Source organism: Eptesicus fuscus, chromosome 11, assembly GCF_027574615.1.
Source record: "Eptesicus fuscus isolate TK198812 chromosome 11, DD_ASM_mEF_20220401, whole genome shotgun sequence".
NCBI lineage: Eukaryota > Metazoa > Chordata > Mammalia > Chiroptera > Vespertilionidae > Eptesicus > Eptesicus fuscus.
This window is the reverse complement of record NC_072483.1, coordinates 17,482,913-17,500,812: the sequence shown is the minus strand read 5'-3', so window position 1 is coordinate 17,500,812 and position 17,900 is coordinate 17,482,913. Positions and strand designations below refer to the sequence as shown.

At 42.7% G+C, this 17,900-nt stretch overlaps 1 protein-coding gene across 1 annotated transcript in view; it reads left to right on the top strand.

Moving 5' to 3' along the window:
• Positions 1 to 17,900, top strand: part of ZRANB3 (zinc finger RANBP2-type containing 3) — a 213,165-nt gene that overhangs the window by 173,408 nt on the left and 21,857 nt on the right. Inside the window, exon 13 of the mRNA XM_054723478.1 lies at positions 16,635 to 17,022. Within this exon, the coding sequence (XP_054579453.1) occupies positions 16,635 to 17,022 (388 nt within the window). The remainder of the gene's footprint in view (positions 1 to 16,634; positions 17,023 to 17,900) is intronic.

The window sequence follows — 17,900 nt, the reverse complement described above, 5'->3', positions numbered from 1 at the left end:
TGCATGGGGCAGTGGGGTTTGTCCCTCAGCCCAGCCTGTACCCTCTCCAATATGGGACATCTCAGGGGGTGTCCGACTGCCAGTTTAGGCCCGATCCACAGGGATAGGGCCTAAATTGACAGTCAGACATCCCTCTCACAATTTGGGACTGCTGGCTCCTAACCACTCGCCTGCCTGGTTGCCTGATTGCCCCTAACCACTCTACCTGCCAGTTTGATCATCCCCTAACCACTCCCCTCCTGGCCTGATTGACACCTAACTGATCCCCTGCTGGCCCGATCACCCCAACTGCCCTCCCCTGCAGGCCTGGTTGCCCCCAACTGCCCTCCCCTGCCAGCCATCTTGTGACAATGTGGGGGAAGCCATCTTATGGTGGCCATCTTGTGACGATGTGGGGTGGCCATCTTGTGATGACATGGGACGGCCATCTTGTGATGCGAGGGTGTGAGGTCAATTTGCATATTACCTCTTTATTATATAGGATACTTTGGTCACTTAAAAACCAGGTATTCTAGGTATTTAAAAATATATATAATTCAAACTATAAAAATATAACTATTATTTGTAGTTTTCCTTTCTCTAAAATTTCCTAACTATTGAACTATGTTTAAAAGTTCATTTCTATGACAAGTATTAAGAATTTGACATTTGACACACATATGTACATGTTTATTGTGTTCATGTGTATCTGAAGAAAAACATATATCTTTGTATAAAGTTGAAGGTCACCCAGTCACCCTGACTGAAGCTCGCTTTCCTGAGTTAGGTGCTTGTCTCTCGTAGGTTACTGTTACCTTGCACAGGTTTTCCAGTGCGTGGCTTTATGCACATGTGGTATCACAGAGAGTTCTGCCCATGTACCTGCGGTTTGCTTTCCACTGTTTCAGTTACCCATGGTCAAGAGTGGTCCAAAAACATTAAATGGAAAATTCCAAAAGTAAACAATTCATACGTGTAAAATTGTGCCACCATTCTGAGTAGCGTGATGAAATCTCATGCCATTCTGCTCCAGTCCACCCAGGACATCAGTCATCCCTTTGTCTCCACGTTGTATATGCCCTGCCCATTAGTCACTTAGTAGCCGTCAGGATTATCAGATTGACTGTCCCAGTACTGCAGTGCTTGTGTTCAAGTCACCCTTATTTTACTTAATACTGGCCCCAGAGCACAAGAGTAGTGATGCCGGCCATTCACATATGCCAAAGAGGAGCCAGAAAGTGCTTCCTTTACGTGAAAAGGTGTGTGTGGAAAAACATACAGTGCGTAGAGGGCTTGGTGCTATCCTTGGTTCCAGGCATCCACTGGCGGTCTTGGAACGTGTCCCCGTGGATAAGGGAGGATGTGTGTAAATCGGAATCTTATAACAGACCATTTGTCTTGCTTTGTATTTGTTTGTTTTTTTGGCCAGCATGTGAAATGTGCTTGAATGACTTTAGGTGGGAATGCCACATAGCACTTTCTCTTTACATCCTCCCGCTTCATGCATTTTTAAGAAATGTTCAATTTTTTGAAAGGTCCTAAAAAAATTTAGTCTACTGACAAATATATTTTTCTTCTGAATGTTGCCAAAATCAGCATTTCCTATGGGAATTTTTCTATTTATACGGATTTCTTTCTGATCCTTTAAAAAATCCTTTAAAAATTATTTCCTACATTTGGCATTTTAGGCTATTTCTAATTTTGTTAATTAAACTTCGCCAAATTAACTAAATTTGTCTATTGTCATAAAACAAACAAACACGTGTTTAACTGGAAAGTTTGTAACAGTTCTAATTAGATGGCTTTGAACAGCGTGTGACTGTTTTGGCGGTGTCAGCATTTTAAGGCATGTTCGCTTTACCTCCGTGCCAGTGCTCCGAGGCTGAGGCAGGAGGTCGGAGCTGGGGCAGAGCACAGGGGCCTTCCCCTGCCAAGGACAGACTGTGTGTGTCAGCGCACAGCTCGGCCCAGGCCTCAGCCCGGAGAAGGGGAGGCTGAGGGGCTCCCCGGGAGAAGACCAGGAGCAGAGGGTGAGCCTGAGGGGCAAAGAGGACAAACCGGGCAGGAAGAGAGCGAGGAGGCTCAAGTCCCCCGGGTCCCCAGCTCCCAGTCTTCTCACCCCTGCCAGCCCGACACATTCAAAAGATGTGAAGTCTATGAATGATTTTTAGAAAAGCGATAAATTTGGTCAGTGCGACAGATTGGTCTTCAGTGAATTGACCTAGAGCCCAACTTTAGTATGATGATGGGCCCTGGGGACAGGGAGGCCTGTGGTTCAGAAGAAGAGGAGGAGGGAAAGGAGAGAAACCTTTTGTGGATAAAATTTTTCTATTCATTTTTATATTTCCTGCCTTCTTTCTCCCCTGGTGTGCACTGCCCTTCAGAATGGTATCATCTCTATCTCCCTCCTGTCTTCAGAATCCTCTTTGTGTTACCTAACCCAACTGTTAGATGAAAAGAATCTGTGGAGTCAGGATGGTGTTCTACTAGTATATACCAGGAGACGTGTGCTGGTTGTTAAATACCAAATATTTGGGTGATGGTTGGTAAATAGCCACTTCCTCTGTCCCCTCCTGTGTGTAGGCCCTCACCTCACTGCAGGTCTCAGGGACCTCTGTGACCTGGCAGCACGGGGCCCCTCGGGCTCTGCTTTGACCCAGTGCTGGTCACTGCCTCTACTACAGCTGTTGTTAAACATCTAAATAATCACCTGCATGGCATTAATCCACACAAATGTATGAGTCACAATTCTTCACCCATCCTAGATATTTTTACATTTTAAAGGACATTATTTATTAACCCGAATGAAACTCGAATTTAAGTCCAACTCAGATGAGAGCAAACATCCCATGACCACGAGGAAGGGCACCTTTGCACAGCCCAGGTGGCTGTCTCCTGAGGAGTCGTCCTTCCACCAGGGTCACGGCCTCAGCCGTGGTCTGTTTTCTCGAGCTTGTTCATTGCTTCTCGTCTGAATGCGCATGGCTCCTATTTCTCTTTTGGCTTTGAGATGCTTTAATTTTTCTACATGGGTTTCCACTGAATGATAAAGTAGGTTGTCTCTAGATGGAAAGAGAGAAATATGGACTATATTAGTGTATGTTGTCATTTCCAATTAATTAAAGGCTGCATCATTTTTGCCATCATCATCTGAGGGCTATTCCTTCCTTTGGCTATAGCTGTGGTAAACGGGGCCCTTCCCCTAACCTCTTTAGGGACTTTTCCCATCCTCTTTTGGCCCTTAATGGGTAACAGCATCATCATTTATTCAGCCATTGAGCTCCTAGCTCACTAGATGGCTTCCACAGTCCTTTCTAAGTATATAACAAATACTTTATAGTATTACAAAGTATGCAAAGAGAAACTTGATGCATAAGTGATTCACAGTTGAGCAAAAGAAAGGACTGATCTAGCAAGTCCAGCTCCCGCTTAGGACAAGTTTCCTTCTGCTTGATTTCTCTCCTCAGATCTCAGTGAGCCAGAGCTGCTTCCCTTCCCTTCTGGGCCTTCAGACAGCAGTTCTCTTCCATGTGGGGACAGATTTCCAGAGAGCTCCCCAATTCCCCACTCCTGCACTCTCTGCGTTCCTTGCCAATTGTTTTCACTTAGTGGGCTCTTAGTTCAGTGTTTCCCAGGTTTCCTCTCTCATTGGCCTCTTCCTGGCTGTCTAGCCTTCCTTACCTCCCCAGTGCTCATGTCTCTGACCTGGCTCATACCACTGCCTTTTCTCTGTCATAACCAAGCTCCAGTCCCTGGCCTTTGTCCTCTGGGCCTTAGGGCATCCTTCACCCAAAGCAGATTTACCTCTCAGACACCACATTGTCATTGAGAACATAGGATGGTTGCCCTAGCTGGTTTGGCTCAGTGCATAGAGCATCGGCCTGCGGACTGAAAGATCCTTGTTCGATTCCGGTCAAGGGCACCTGCCTGGGTTGTGGGCTCGGTCCCCAATGGGGGGCATGCAGGAGGCAGCTGATCAATGATTTTCTCTCATTATTGATGTTTCTATCTCTCTTTTCCTCTCCCTTCTTCTCTGAAATCAATAAAAAATATATATTTTTTAAAAAATAGTATGGTTGCTGGTTTGCTGCAAAAATAGTGTATGTAGTTGGAAAGGAGAGCTCTCCAGCACAACTGAAATTTCAAAGTATGCCCACAAAATTCATAAACTGCATATTTATTAAATTCCAACATTGTATGAAATATTTGTTTTGTTGTGGGCTAAAAAGTACAAATAAGAATCTGTCATAAATATATAAGAAATAATAGCCTTGTTTCCCACATAGTGTCTAGTTGAAAAAATGGTAACAGCAGGAAGTAAGTTGACCACAGGAACTGTGGCGTTGGTGAAGTCTAAATTTGTCTCATCCAAGCCTCTTGTTTCTGAATATGCTAAAGCTCTGGTTTCTTTTCTTTTTTAAGGAAAATATATTTTTATTGATTTCAGAGAGGAAGGGAGAGGGAGAGATAGAAACATCAATGATGACAGGGAATCATTGATTGGCTACCTCCTACACGTCCCCCACTGGGGATCGAGCCCGCAACCCGGGCATGTGCCCTTGACCGGAATTGAACCCGGGACCCTTCAGTCCGCAGGCTGATGCTCTATCCACTGAGCTAAACCAGCCTGGGTGAGCGCTGGTTTCTTGAAGCGAACACACCTCACATTTGGTATTTATTTAATATATATTTCAGAATTCAAACCACTCTGTAAACATTATTAACTAGTCTGCATAATAGCATAATGATAAAGATCAGAGGCAGCCTCGTTGTCATGGAGACATTCAGATATCACTGTCATCGCTTACATCACATAGTGCTATTATTAGGCATTTGTCTTGTTTGCCTCTGTGACTTCAAGTCACTCAGTAGTAATAATTAACATGTAGTAGTAATAATAATAATTAGCCGAGTGGTTATTTCATGCAGTCACTGTGCTAAGCCTTTAACACTCACGATCTTGTTTAATCTTCCCAACTACACCGTGAGGCATATATGTTACCACGTCCCACTAACGCTCCGAAAGGTTAAGTTAGCTGCCACAGTCAGTAAATGCAGAGCTGGATTGAGCAATGTCTCTCTGCTCTAAACCCTACCTTCATAACCTTGCCAAACTATACTAGAGGCTTTAGAACCAGTGTACTATAGACTCTCGATTACTTGTGGAATGCAAAGGACATGAAACACTTCATTTTGGCTTAGCCAGTGTATATGGAACGTGTACTACGCATAATGCATTCAGAGATAATTCGTTATATATAAAATGTTTATATATAAATATTTATTAAGGTTATATGAAATGCAAATCAAAACCACAGTGAGATACCACTTCACACCCAGTAAGATGACGAAAATTAAAAAGACAGACAATAAGTATTGGCAAAAATGTAGAGAAATTGGAGTACCCATCCATTGCTGGTAGGAATGTAAAATGCAGCCATTTTGAAAAGCAATATAGCGGTTCCTTAAACTAGTAAACCCAGCAGTTCCACTTCCAGTGAAATTAAAAAATGTCCACACAAAAGCTTGTACCTGAATATTATAGCAGCATGATTCATAATAGCCAAATAGTTAGACCAGTTCAGTGTTCATCAATTGATGAAAGAATAGTGTTGTATATCCACGTGATGGACTATTACTCGGCCATGAAGAGAAATGAGGTACTGACACATGGCTACAGTATAGAGGAACCCCTGAAAACATTATGCAAAGGAAAGGCCCATATTGTCTGGTTCTGTTTATATGAATTGGCCAGATAGGCAGACGCACAGAGAAAGAGTAGATTACTGGGAGGCAGACCTGGGGGGCCGGGGGAGGGACTGACTGCTTCAGTGGCATGGGGTTTCTTTGTGAGGGTGATGAAAATGTTTTCTAATTAAACAGTTGTGATAGTTGCATAATTCTGAATGTACTAAAAAAAAATCACTGAATGGACACTTTAAAAGAGTGAATTTTATAAATAAACTATCTCATTAAAGCTGTTATTTGTAAAAGGATGTATGCTAGGTGCAAAGGTAAGGAAAACTGCTAGCTTTCCGTTGGAGCTTCCTCTAATTGAGAGAGAGTAGTGTAAGCACGTCATTTAATGTAATGTGACAGATGTGGGAACAGATGTGTGAGGCGGGCTCTGGGCACCCAGGACGGAACAAGTGGCTGCCCGGGGCAGTGGGAAGCTTTCCTTCGGAAGTGGAGTCTGAGGATGAGCTCAGAGAGGGGTTCTAGCTCAGGCAGAGGGAGCTCCTAAAGCACCGTGACATGAACAGACGTCATGTTTCAGGGAACGCGGTTCCGTGTGAACGTGCGGGCAGAGGGCACCCGAGGAGTGAGTCACAGGAGAGGAAGCCCGAAACTGCAGTCAGGCGGAAGGAGCCGCACAGCCATGCCCGGCAGTTGGATATTATCCCAGAAACACCAGTGTCAGAGGTTTTTATTTTTTTTCCCCACTGATTTTTTTTTTTTTTTTAAGGATAGTTCATTGATTTTTAGAGCAAGAGTGAGAAAGGGAGAAGAGGGAATCATGGATTGGCTGCCTCCTGCGTGCCCCCTACTGGGGATCAAGCCCACAACCCAGGCATGTGCCCTGACTGGGAATCTAACCAGCAACTTCTCAGCCCATAGGACGCCACCCAACCAACTGAGCCACACCGGCCAGGGCTCATCAGAGGCTTTTAAGCAGATGAGTGTCGTGATCAGATTTCCATTTCCAAAAGTGGCAGTGTGGGAAATGAATCCTAAGAAGTTCTTGGAGGCAGTGGTGTTTGGGGAACCGATTCTTTCCCTGCCCTCCCTCCCATCCACTTCCAGCCCCGCCGCTCCCCCTCGGCTTTCTCCCCTGCCCCTGGAGGAGGAGCTGGTGGTCTGGTTTTTCAGAGCCTGGGAACTTGGCTGGGCCACAGCTCAAAGCTCATGGGCTCCCGTCCCCCGCACGTGTGTGTCCACCGGCCCTGTCAGGCGCCACAGCCTTCTCCACTGCTGGATGTGGGGGGAATGCGGGAATTCTCGCTGTGGCCTTCAGATGGTATACATCTTGTACTGAAACTTTACTGTGGTGCTCTCAGGTACGCACAGGTCTATTGATAAAGCCAGTTCTTTTTTTACTAGTAAGGTTATTACTAAATAGAAGTCTCCTTGTCAGGGATTCCCAAATGGGATTTGGGGTACTAAACATCCTGACAGTGGTAGTGGTAATGGAGTGAAAGAGAAAAATTTCACTCCTACCAGGGGTAGAATCAATACAGTGAGGCCTGTGTGGCGCCCTGGTTAATAGCATCATGTTCAGGGAGAGAAGAGGGGATTGAAACAGGCACGTCAGGGACGTGCCATGAGCAGAGGCATGTAAGTAGGTGAGGGGAGGACCAGCTGAAGTGGAAGGAAGTGACCCAGTTCAGTCTACAAAGGGAGGGTCCCTAGCAGAGGACTTCACGGTCCACCTGGTCAGCAGTAGAGCCAGGAGACTGAGGGTAGGAGAGGAGCTGGCTGACAGGTGGAGTGAAGAGTCCATTGCGACCTTGAGTTTGAGGAGCCTCTGAACCACTCAGCTGATGTCCAAGAGGCATATGGACGTCAGGCCTGGACCTTAAGGGAGAGACTGTGGCCCGTGGGCTCTGAATAACTTACCCAGAGTCCCATTCCAGCGACCTGTGCATGATATTAGATAACATTTTGCTGTAAATTCTAATTGTCCTTGGAAGAGAGCCACCCCCAAAGACATTTGCCTGCACTGCTCTGGATGTCATCTTTAAAAATAAGTAATAACGTTTTTCACTTTTACCATTTTTTAAATCAGAGTGTTTTATTTTGTTTTCTCTATGCCCACAGAGAAAAACTTGTGCCTAAGAGTTGATCACTGTCACAATTTTAACTACATGGGAATGAACATTTTGCAAAATCTGAAAAATTCAGTCATTATTTTTAGGAGAATTAAAAAATGTATTTTCTGTTTGATGATGAAACTACTTTTGTCACTTTGTATCCCCTGACTTGATTATAAATGGTAGAGAAGCCGTCTTAGTGCCAGCCCCAGCCAACAGTCATCGGCCATTCAGGAGACCAGCAAAGGTCCAGGTCCCTCCTTCGTAACTGAATTGATTCGTCAATTCTTTTAGGAACAGGAGCAGAGCTGTCCTTGGATCACAGCCTGCTAAACCCGCCCTCTGTCTCTGCTGGTGGTGTGTGCTGAGCTGGGCTCGCACCAGGCTTTGAAGTGCTTTATTGCTTTTTTATGAGTTTTACTTGATTTTCTTTTCCTCTCCTTCAGTTCCAGCAACTGACTTAATCCTATCATCATGGCCAGGGGATTTGTCTGTAAAACAGAGCAAATATATTATGTCCCTGCACCTTTCAGAGAAAAACATGCACTTTGTCACGTTAAGCATTTTGCAGTTTTAATGCTCAGCACTCCCCACCAAAAGCAATATTTTTTCTTTTGTTTTTCAAAAACTATTGGACAAAAGACAGAAACACAATAACTGGGTGTCAGCAATATAACTGAAGAGAGGAATATGTCCTTCCATTTTCCACATTGCTTATGATACGGGCGTGTTGACTTAACTATATTTCCCCAAAGCCTTTTGATAAAAATTACTGTAAACTCAGATCACTCCTCCTATTTAGAAACACCTACATGTAAGTTTCTTACTTATCACATTAAAAGGGTCACTTAAAATCATTATTTCTTTACAAGGACAGTCATGATGAGTTAGGACATTTGTGAGTAATTTGTTACTATACTGTCTCTTATTAAGGCAAGAATGTAGTTATAAAAGAAAGACATTTTAGCTTACTCTTGCTATTAAGTAACAAAGCTTTCCTAGGCCATAAAAATATTTTGCCTTTCTGTGCTCCTGCTTTTCTTTACCACTGAGAAGTGCTATAATATTAATAAGTCAGTAATTTTTAAATGTCGACCTGCCGCCGCAGTGTGGGTGCTGAACATGTAACTCTCAGTATTGTGGTGAGACCGAGAAAGCTTGCTGCTGCAGGGGGTCATGTTGTTGTTAAACCTAATATCTCTGAAAAACCTGTTTATTTGGGGAGCGTTTTGTTTACAATTATTGTTTTAATACTTTTTTCTCAGATGTAGTCTTCCGTGGATCCATGATCACTTTTTAAAAATTAATTTAAATTTTAAAAGAAAAGTTATTAGAAGCAGCTTAACAGATACAGGAATTTTGCATTCATATTTAGTATCTGTGCCTACAAGGTCATTTCCTTCTTGTATTAAGCAGACATGTCCCCAGTGGAATCTCCAGGAGGAGCTGTTGGTGATCTGTCCCTGCCGCCAGTCATCCAGGAGAGGGTGTTGTTTTAGGCTGATGTACATGACACCTCTGAGTCCTGCCAGCACAGTAATGACTCCTGAGTCCCCTAGCCATTGCAGCCCAGGCACTTTCTTCTACTCACCTCATCAGCAGTTTCCCTTTGGGACTGCATGAGTACTCCCCTGTCATTTGCTCTTATGGGAAGCTGTTCAGAGCCCAGTTACAGCGATAGGCAAGTGAGCTAAGCGAGCATCTTTCATGCCTGCACAGAAGTTACTGTGTCTTGGCATTATTCAGTTTTGTTTTTAATCATTTGAGATCAGCTAGAGGGATCCTCATTATTTAAGAGAATGTATGCATTTGTTTCCTCTTAAAAAGAGTTCACCGCCCATGTGTACACTCATGTATCAGCCTTCAATTTCTCGTTATCTCTAGAAAATTAAGGAAAGAAATGGAGCTACTTGAACCATATGTGCATCTTCAGGTATTTTATTCTAATCCAGTGGCTTTTAAAATATGTATATTTTATTGATTTCAGAGAGGAAGGGAGAGGGAGAGAGAGATAGAAACATCAATGAGAGAGAGAATCATTGATTGGCTGCCTCCTAAATACCCCCTACTGGGGATTGAGCCTGCAACCTGGGCATGTGCCCTGACTGGGAATCAAACCATGACCACTTGGTTCATAGGTCAGTGCTCAAGCACTGAACCACACCAGCCGGGCATAATACAGTGGCTTTTAGCCTCTGTTGGGACCCGAATCCCTTTGAGACTATGGAGAGAATAAAGAACTGCTCTCTGAAAATGCACATACAATACAACCTTTTCTAGGCAACCCAGGGCTTTCTCAGGCTCACTGAAGGCTGTTCAAGGTCTAGTGAGAGGCCCATGAACCTCAAAATAAGAACTTGTATTCAGTAAACCTGTGACTCTTCCTGTTCCCATCCAACATGGACAGTCATCATTAGGACTTGTCAGAGATTTTCTCACCTGTGTTTCTCAGTCATAGCTAAGTGTCAAAGAAACCTCGTCAGCCAGCTTCCTGCCTGATTGCTCAGAGGCTACAATCAGAAAACAACTGGTGATATGGATCAGTTTCTTTTTTCTTTTCTTTTTTTTTTTTTTGAACTTTTAATTAACTTATTAATTTTTTCTTTATTGATTAAGGTATTACATATGTGTCCTTATCCCCCCTATTGCCCCCCCACCCCCCTACTTACGCCCTAACCCCCCTGGTGTCTGTGTCCATTGGTTAGGCTTATATGCATGCATACAAGTCCTTTGGTTGATCTCTCCCCCTTACTCCCACCCTCCCCTACCTTCCCTCTGAGGTTTGACAGTCTGATCGATGCTTCTCTATCTCTGGATCTGTTTTTGTTCATCAGTTTATGTTGTTCATTATAATTGAGGATCTCAGAAGTTTTTATTCTGTTATGCCTCACAGCTTCTGGCAGCCCCATGGCCAGGGCCCTAACTTGTAACGTTCACTACCTGTAACTACATTCATCATTGTCCAATTTAGCCATCAGAACATCAGCTGAAGTCATTGTCACAGATTAATCTCATCCTCTCCTTTTCTAAAATTATGTTCTGTGTATCCTTGTGTTCCTCAGGTGATATAAAATGATTCCCTTTCCCTGGCTGGTGTGGCTCAGTGGATAGAGCGCCAGTCTGTGGCCTCAAGGGTCCCGGGTTCGATTCCGGTCAAGGGCATGTACCTTGGTTGCGGGCACATCCCCAGTGGGGAGTGTGCAGGAGGCAGCTGATAGATGTTTCTCTCTCATCGATGTTTCTGACTCTCTATCCCTCTCCCTTCCTCTCTAAAGAATCAATAAAATATATTTTAATATAAAATGATTCCCTTTCCGCCCACCCACTCCTTTTCTGAAATTTACACGCTACAGTCTCAATTTATTATTACCCAAGTGGCTGTAGTTTCAAAATAGCACCTATACCGATTGCTCCCAGGCGCTGTGAGTACACCTGAGCAGTGCAGAGGGCGACGTCAATTTCTGATCACCCCCAGTCACTGCTAACCTTGACTTCCAACCAGCCTCTAGCAGAGAATGAGAATTTTTCAAATGCTAATTTTCAAAATTAGTCATTACTTAACTAGTAAAAGAAGTTTGTTTAAAAATAGCTTAATTAAATAGCTTAATTGAAGAGATCAACTATAAAAGCTGATTTTTTAAGGTCCTGAGCATTTTTTTGTGTGAAAGATTTCTTAGGTTTTTGTTTTGTGAAGAGAGGGTTGCTTTTTAAAAAATAAATCTGAAACAATTTTGTTTCATTTTATATTTTAGTGGGGAGATGGAGAAATTAAAATGTTTTTATAGAAACAAATTATTTAAAATGTAGAATGAGACAAAAGTTTTGTTTTTATTTAAACATTCAGTATAAGCGACAATAGCCTATTGTATGTTTTGTTTTATTTTTTTGGTATTTCATATTTATTTATTTAGCTGTTTTATTTGCTCTTCTTTAAAAATGTCTTTAAAATTATATCTAGGAAGAGAACCAGTTGAGGGAGGGGGTTAAGACAGTATATTGAAAGCAAGCACGTTAGGTGAAAGACTCCTTAATAATGGTGAAGTGCTTGGTGCCATCTTCTCCCATCCAAGTACTAACCAGGCCCGGCCCTGCTTAGCTCCCAAGATCAGATGAGATGGGGACGTTCGGGGTGATATGGCTGCAGGCATCAGCACCCTTTGGTCGGGTCCCTGGTCCCTGGTAGCCAGCACTGCATCCTCCGGGCAGAGGACTGGAGGACCCCTTTCTGGAGAAACTGACTGGACTAAGAAGCAGCAGTGGAGACTGAACGGGATCCCCAGGCAGTCTCTGTTGACCCCAGTGAAGTTTCCCACGTGGAACTTCCAACAGCAGCATTTTGGTGTCTTATTTTTCAATTTGAATGGACAGCAGGGCTACCGGGCGAAGCCACTCAGATGAAAGAGAAACCAAAACAAGCATGTGAGCCCAGAAAGGGGTAGGAAAGAAACAGACAATGCAATGAGCTGAAGGAAACTTTAAAAAACACCACAACTACCATTGATATTCACAGAGAAGTAAAAGAATGTCTGGTACCCATGAAACAAGAGCAAGGAAGGAAAAACCAGAGAACAAGGAAAAGCTCTTAGAAATTGAACCTATATCTTAGAAAGGAATAATTCAGCAAGGATGGAAAGGAAAATAATGAGGAAATCATACAGAGTAGAACAAATAGAAATGGTAAAATGTGAGAAAAGGTGAAGAAAATCATATGATTGGTTCAGAAGCTTTTTGCCTAGTAGGATTACAGAGGACATAGAGGAAGAAAAAAAACTCTAAGAAAATTTCCCAGAGCTGAAGGACATGAGATTTTCTGATTGAAAGCACCCACTGAGCACCTAGTAGAATGAATGGAAAACCAGAGTACACACACACTAAAGCCACTACTCTCCTGATTTCCTACCTTTTTTACTGTTCCCTTTCTGTTCCCTTCTCAGTATCTCTTCCTCATTCCAGCCTTCTTGCTGTTCCTCTGCTTTCTGTCTGTGGCTTTCCCCTTTCCCCTCTCCTCACTTCCTGCCCCCTCCACGTGTGGTGACTTCCAGTCTGTGACTTTAGCGACCTCTCTATGCCAGTGTTCCCGATGGGTAAACCCAGCTGGCTCCTCCTCTTGAACTCCAGATCTGTTTCCTGACACATCCCCTCCCCACACTCCATACCCCAGTACCCCCAGTCCTCACACATGTCAAAACGTGGGCTTATTTCCTTTTCTCTTTGTGCCTTTTAATGAGCCCAGTTCCTTTCTGTGTTCCCTATTATGTAACTGAGAATGTCATCACTACAGTGTTACACATCGTAAATGAGGAGGCTGGGGTCACTCTGGGCCCTTTCATCTACCTCATCCCTCCCCTTTAATCACTGTGTCCTATCCGACCTTCTGGTGATAAGCCCCCGTGTCCCGAGTTCCCAGGCAGCCCTTCTATTCCTTCATTCTTATGTAGGAAGGGACAGCAAAGGTCATTGGACATCTGAGGAGAAAACCTGTAGCTAAAAAAGGGGAAAAAATAATACAAAAATTCATCCTAAGGATAACTTTTTAAAAACTCCAATTAGTAGCCTCAGATTTGAAATAATATTGCCAATATGAGTAAAATCAATAATATGAAAAAGGAACAGGGAAGAAGAGTTTAATTTAACTTTTAGAAATTAAAAATATGACTGCCAAAATAAAAAATTCTCTAGAAGGTTCTAAAGGTAAAATAGAGGAAAACTCTGTCCTGGCTGGGTGCCTCAGTGGGTTGGAGCATCGTCCGGTACACCAAAAGGTCAAGGGTTTGATCCCTGGTTTGGGGCATGTATAGAAGGCAACCAACTGATGCTCTCTCTCTCTCTCCCTCTCTCCCTCCTCCCCCCCCTCCTCCTCCCTCCTTTTCCCTTCCTCTCTCAAAAATCAATCAAAACATCCTTAGGTCAGGACTTAAAAAATATATATATATATATATTTTTATTCTCATATTTCCTTTTTTGGTGTTTTTACTTTCTAAACTCTTGGATGAAAACTCCAAGAGTTTAGAAAGTAAAAACACCAAAAAAGGAAATATGAGAATAAAAGACATAGATGTCTCGGTCCTCCATTTTGCTAATAGGAATTCCAGAAAAAAGAGAAAAGGAATGGAAGAAATTATCAAAGAACAGCAGAAATGTCCACGAGCTAAAGATAATACTATTCAAATTTAAGGTATCCTGAGTGCTGAGCAGAAGGCATGTAGATATGGATGAAACAGATATGGATGAGTAAGTGCAGACCATTGACATTGTAGAACACCAGGGATTAAAAGGCCCGGAAAGCGTCTAAAACAAGCAAAAAGCTTTCATCTATAAGGAAACAGCCTCACCCTCTTCGAATGTTGGAAAAACATTTAACAATCGTTTGCCCAACGAAACTACTGACTAAGGGTTAGAGCTAAACCAGCTAATTCCAGACATGCAGAGCCTCAGAGAGCTGACCTCCGCCTTAAAATCCTCATAATTCCACTAGCAATAGCTGATGGAATCTGTTCATGTTTGCTGAACATTTGCTAATATTTTCAAAATCCTGCAAGGCCTCTTTGCAGTCCTATTCTATGGATAGAACATTTTCTTTAATTTTTTTTTAATCTTTGTTTCCTCATTTCTTTTTTAAACCCCAAACTCTGTTAAGTCTGCTAATTTCTCTGCTTTTCTCCATCCTTTTCTTATAATTTCCTTTGTGCATTGTTTTAAAAATTTGTCTCATCATTAATTATTTCATTCTTTATATTTTTATCTAAAATATGTACCTTCCACAAGTAATTAGAGAATTTTTTATAGTATGTGAAAATGTATAAATAACAGCCTCATAAAATAAAAGTAGTACATTATTGGGGGAGGAACTTTTTTCCTATAATATGTGTTTTAATTTTACTAATATGGGAACAGCCTAAACCTTCCTACCTTCCATTTTTTTGGAGGGATAGGGGGAGGAGATTGATGTTTAAAAAAAAAAGTATGAATATATATATGGTATAATAATAAAATTTGTAATTTTAACCATTTTTAGGTATAGAATTCAGTGGCAATGCCTCCTAATATTACATTAACAATATTGTGCAACTATCACTACTGTTTTCAAATTCTTTCCTTATCTGAACAGAGACTCTGGAACCAGTTAGCAATAACTCCCCATTTCCCTTCCCCACAGCCCCAGGCACCATTTAATGCTCTGTCTCTATGAATTTGCTAAACCTTTATATTTTATGCAGCACTACTAAGAATTACAGAGTAGATTTTGAAATAATGTCTTTACAGTTTATTATATGGTGCTGTCATTATCTGTAGTAACTGTCCTTGTTATTTATTGCTCCATAACAAAGGACCCCAAAACTTAGTTTCTTCAAACAGTAATAGTCATATGTTATTTCTGATGGTTTTTGTGGGCGAGGAATTCAGCCAGGGGATGGCGGAGATTACCTGTCCCTGCTCTGCGATGCCTGGGGCCTTTGTGGGAAGCCCCCAAGGCTGGGGTCTGGAAACTGCTCAAGTCTCCTTCCCTCACTTGTCTGGCAGTTGATGCCGGCTGTAACCTGGGGGCCTATCTGGGTTATCAACTTTGACTTCCTCATGTTGTTTCTCCATGTGGCCTGGGCTTTCCCACAACATGGTGGTTGGACTTCAAAGCATCTCAAGACATAAAGGAGGGGAGGGGTGGGGGTGGGGAGAGAGAGAGAGAGAGAGAGAGAGAGAGAGAGAGAGAGAGAGAGAGATCGGCCAAATGGAGGCCACACAACCTTCAGTGACCAGCCTCAGAGGTCATACAGCATCCCTGCACTGCATTCTGTTGGTTGAGACAATTACAAAGGTCCACCAAGGCTCAGGTAGGAGGAACACAGGTCCTACCTCTAAATGTAGTGTGTCAGGGCCACACTGTGAGAAGAGCATGTGAAATGGGGTAAAAATTGGTGTGACCATCTTTGGAAATGCAGACTGCTGCAGTGTGTGTGTGTGTGTGTGTGTGTGTGTGTGTGTGTGTGTGTGTGTGTGGGGGTGTGTGTGGGGTGTGTGTGTGTGTGGGGGGTGTGTGTGGTGTGTGTGTGTGTGTGTGTGTGTGTGTGTGTGTGTGTGTTCACAGTGGTATCCAATTCAACCCCAGTAGGACTTCTCTGAAATTAATTCCTTTAATGAACCTTAGTTGCTAGCTCATCAGTTGTGAAGGCAGGAACCCTGCTTCCTCTATCAGGAGGTTGCGATTTACACTTTGAAAAGGTGATAAAAAACGTGAGATGTCGCTGTTGTTAGAAAAGAAGATAATTATTAAAATGTGTCTGTTAAAATAGCTGTTCTAATTCTCTTTGGTCAAGAAAAACAGTTTAATATGAAAAACATATTTTTTATGATCATTGTGTTTATAGTTTGGGTGTGATACATTTCTCTAGGTTCTTTTGATTGACCTGAAATATTTAAACATACAGCACCTTCTTTCCCTGTTTTACATGTGGAACAGATCGTTTATGAAGTACATTTTAGTTATATAAGTCCTGTAGCCCGTTCACCTAACCTCTCCAAAGCTGGGGTGTCCTCTGGAATATGGAAAGACTCATAGTACCTGCCTCACAGAGCAGGTGTGAGGATCACAGGAGTGAATAGATGTAAAGTGCTTGGCACGTTGTAAATGCTAAAATAAAATAAAAATCACACTCAGGAAGTGTATGGATGTGTGAATGATATTCTGCATCTACAAATATATGAAGAGTCCCAGCAAAACGGAAATCATTCCCAACAAGGTACTCAAAAGAGAAAAGACATGGCTCACGAAAGCAGTTTGTCAAGCTGTTTCATTGGGAAGCACACGCTAGGTTGCTTGTTAATTTGGTAACTGTTGGTTTTTCCTAGTTTGAAAAAGAAAAACAGCACGATATTCGATCTTTCTTTTTACCAAAACCTAAAAAAACGAACTTGGTGACCTCCTGTGATGAATCAAAGCTATTCCATGAGAAAAATACTGTACTGCCACTAGGCCCTGGAAAAATACCTACAAGAGATACCACTGATTTTGAAAACAGTTTTGAACCTGAAGCTAAAAGACGGAAGTCAGTCACCCCCGATGACCGCTGCAGCCCCCCACAGGCGCAGCCGGCCCGGCCCCGGAAAACCACAGCTCTAGCCCAGGCCACCGCCCCGGCCCCTCCCCAAGAGGACTGGCAGTGTGGATTCTGCACCTACATTAACAATGCATTGCTGCCTTACTGTGAAGTGTGTGGGAATCCTCACGGCAGTGCTGGTGAGTACACGGGGCCCCGGCAGGGGTGTTTCCAGGTAGCCTGTGGTTTTCGAGACCATGGCTGCTTCGTAGGGCAGTGAGACTCGGCACTGCCTTCAGCTTTTAAGCTGGAGGAACAGCTGCACATGTGAAGGGAATGTATCCCCTTGTGGAATGTGGAAAGCTCCTGGCTCCGTCAAGAATGTGGACCCCCAGCGTCCGTGGCCTGGCATTAGTTTGGCACAAATGGACATTTGTGATTAATGCCAGCAGGATGTGAATTCAGTGGGCAGGAATAGAAGCTCTGTTGCTATGGCAGCAAATATGCCTGGTAGTCATAGACCTGCTGTTTTCTTTACTCAGAGGATAATACTTGATTTTAAAGAAATTATACATTATTTTTATTCAAATAACAAAATAACCCAGTGTCGCTTCTTTGTCTAGTAAAATATACACTGGGCCATGTTTCTTGCATGACAATCATAGAAATTCCTCTCTAGATCTTTTTAAAGAACCGATTTGATATGTTTTATGAGTTTATTCTTTTTTAAAGCATGCTATTTTAAAAGTAGAAATGATAAACATACCTCAGAGTATGTTTTTATAGCATAAGATGCCATTTCCTGATGCTTTGCTTTTGGAATGATTATTAATACCTGGTTTTCTTAAGAAAAAGATCATTCGTATGTCTTTTGTTGCCAATTCTCCTGTGTGAGAGGTCATTTTTTATGGTAACTCAAAGTACCAAGTTGACAGTTTTGGAACCTGGAAGAAGTCATTTTGTTTTATCAAGTGTAATAATTGTCCACATCTCCTTTTCCATCACATGTGAATTCTTCAGAGTATTAACATTAACAAAGACGCAGCTAAGTTGAAGCTGAAACTGCCGTTCCTTCTTG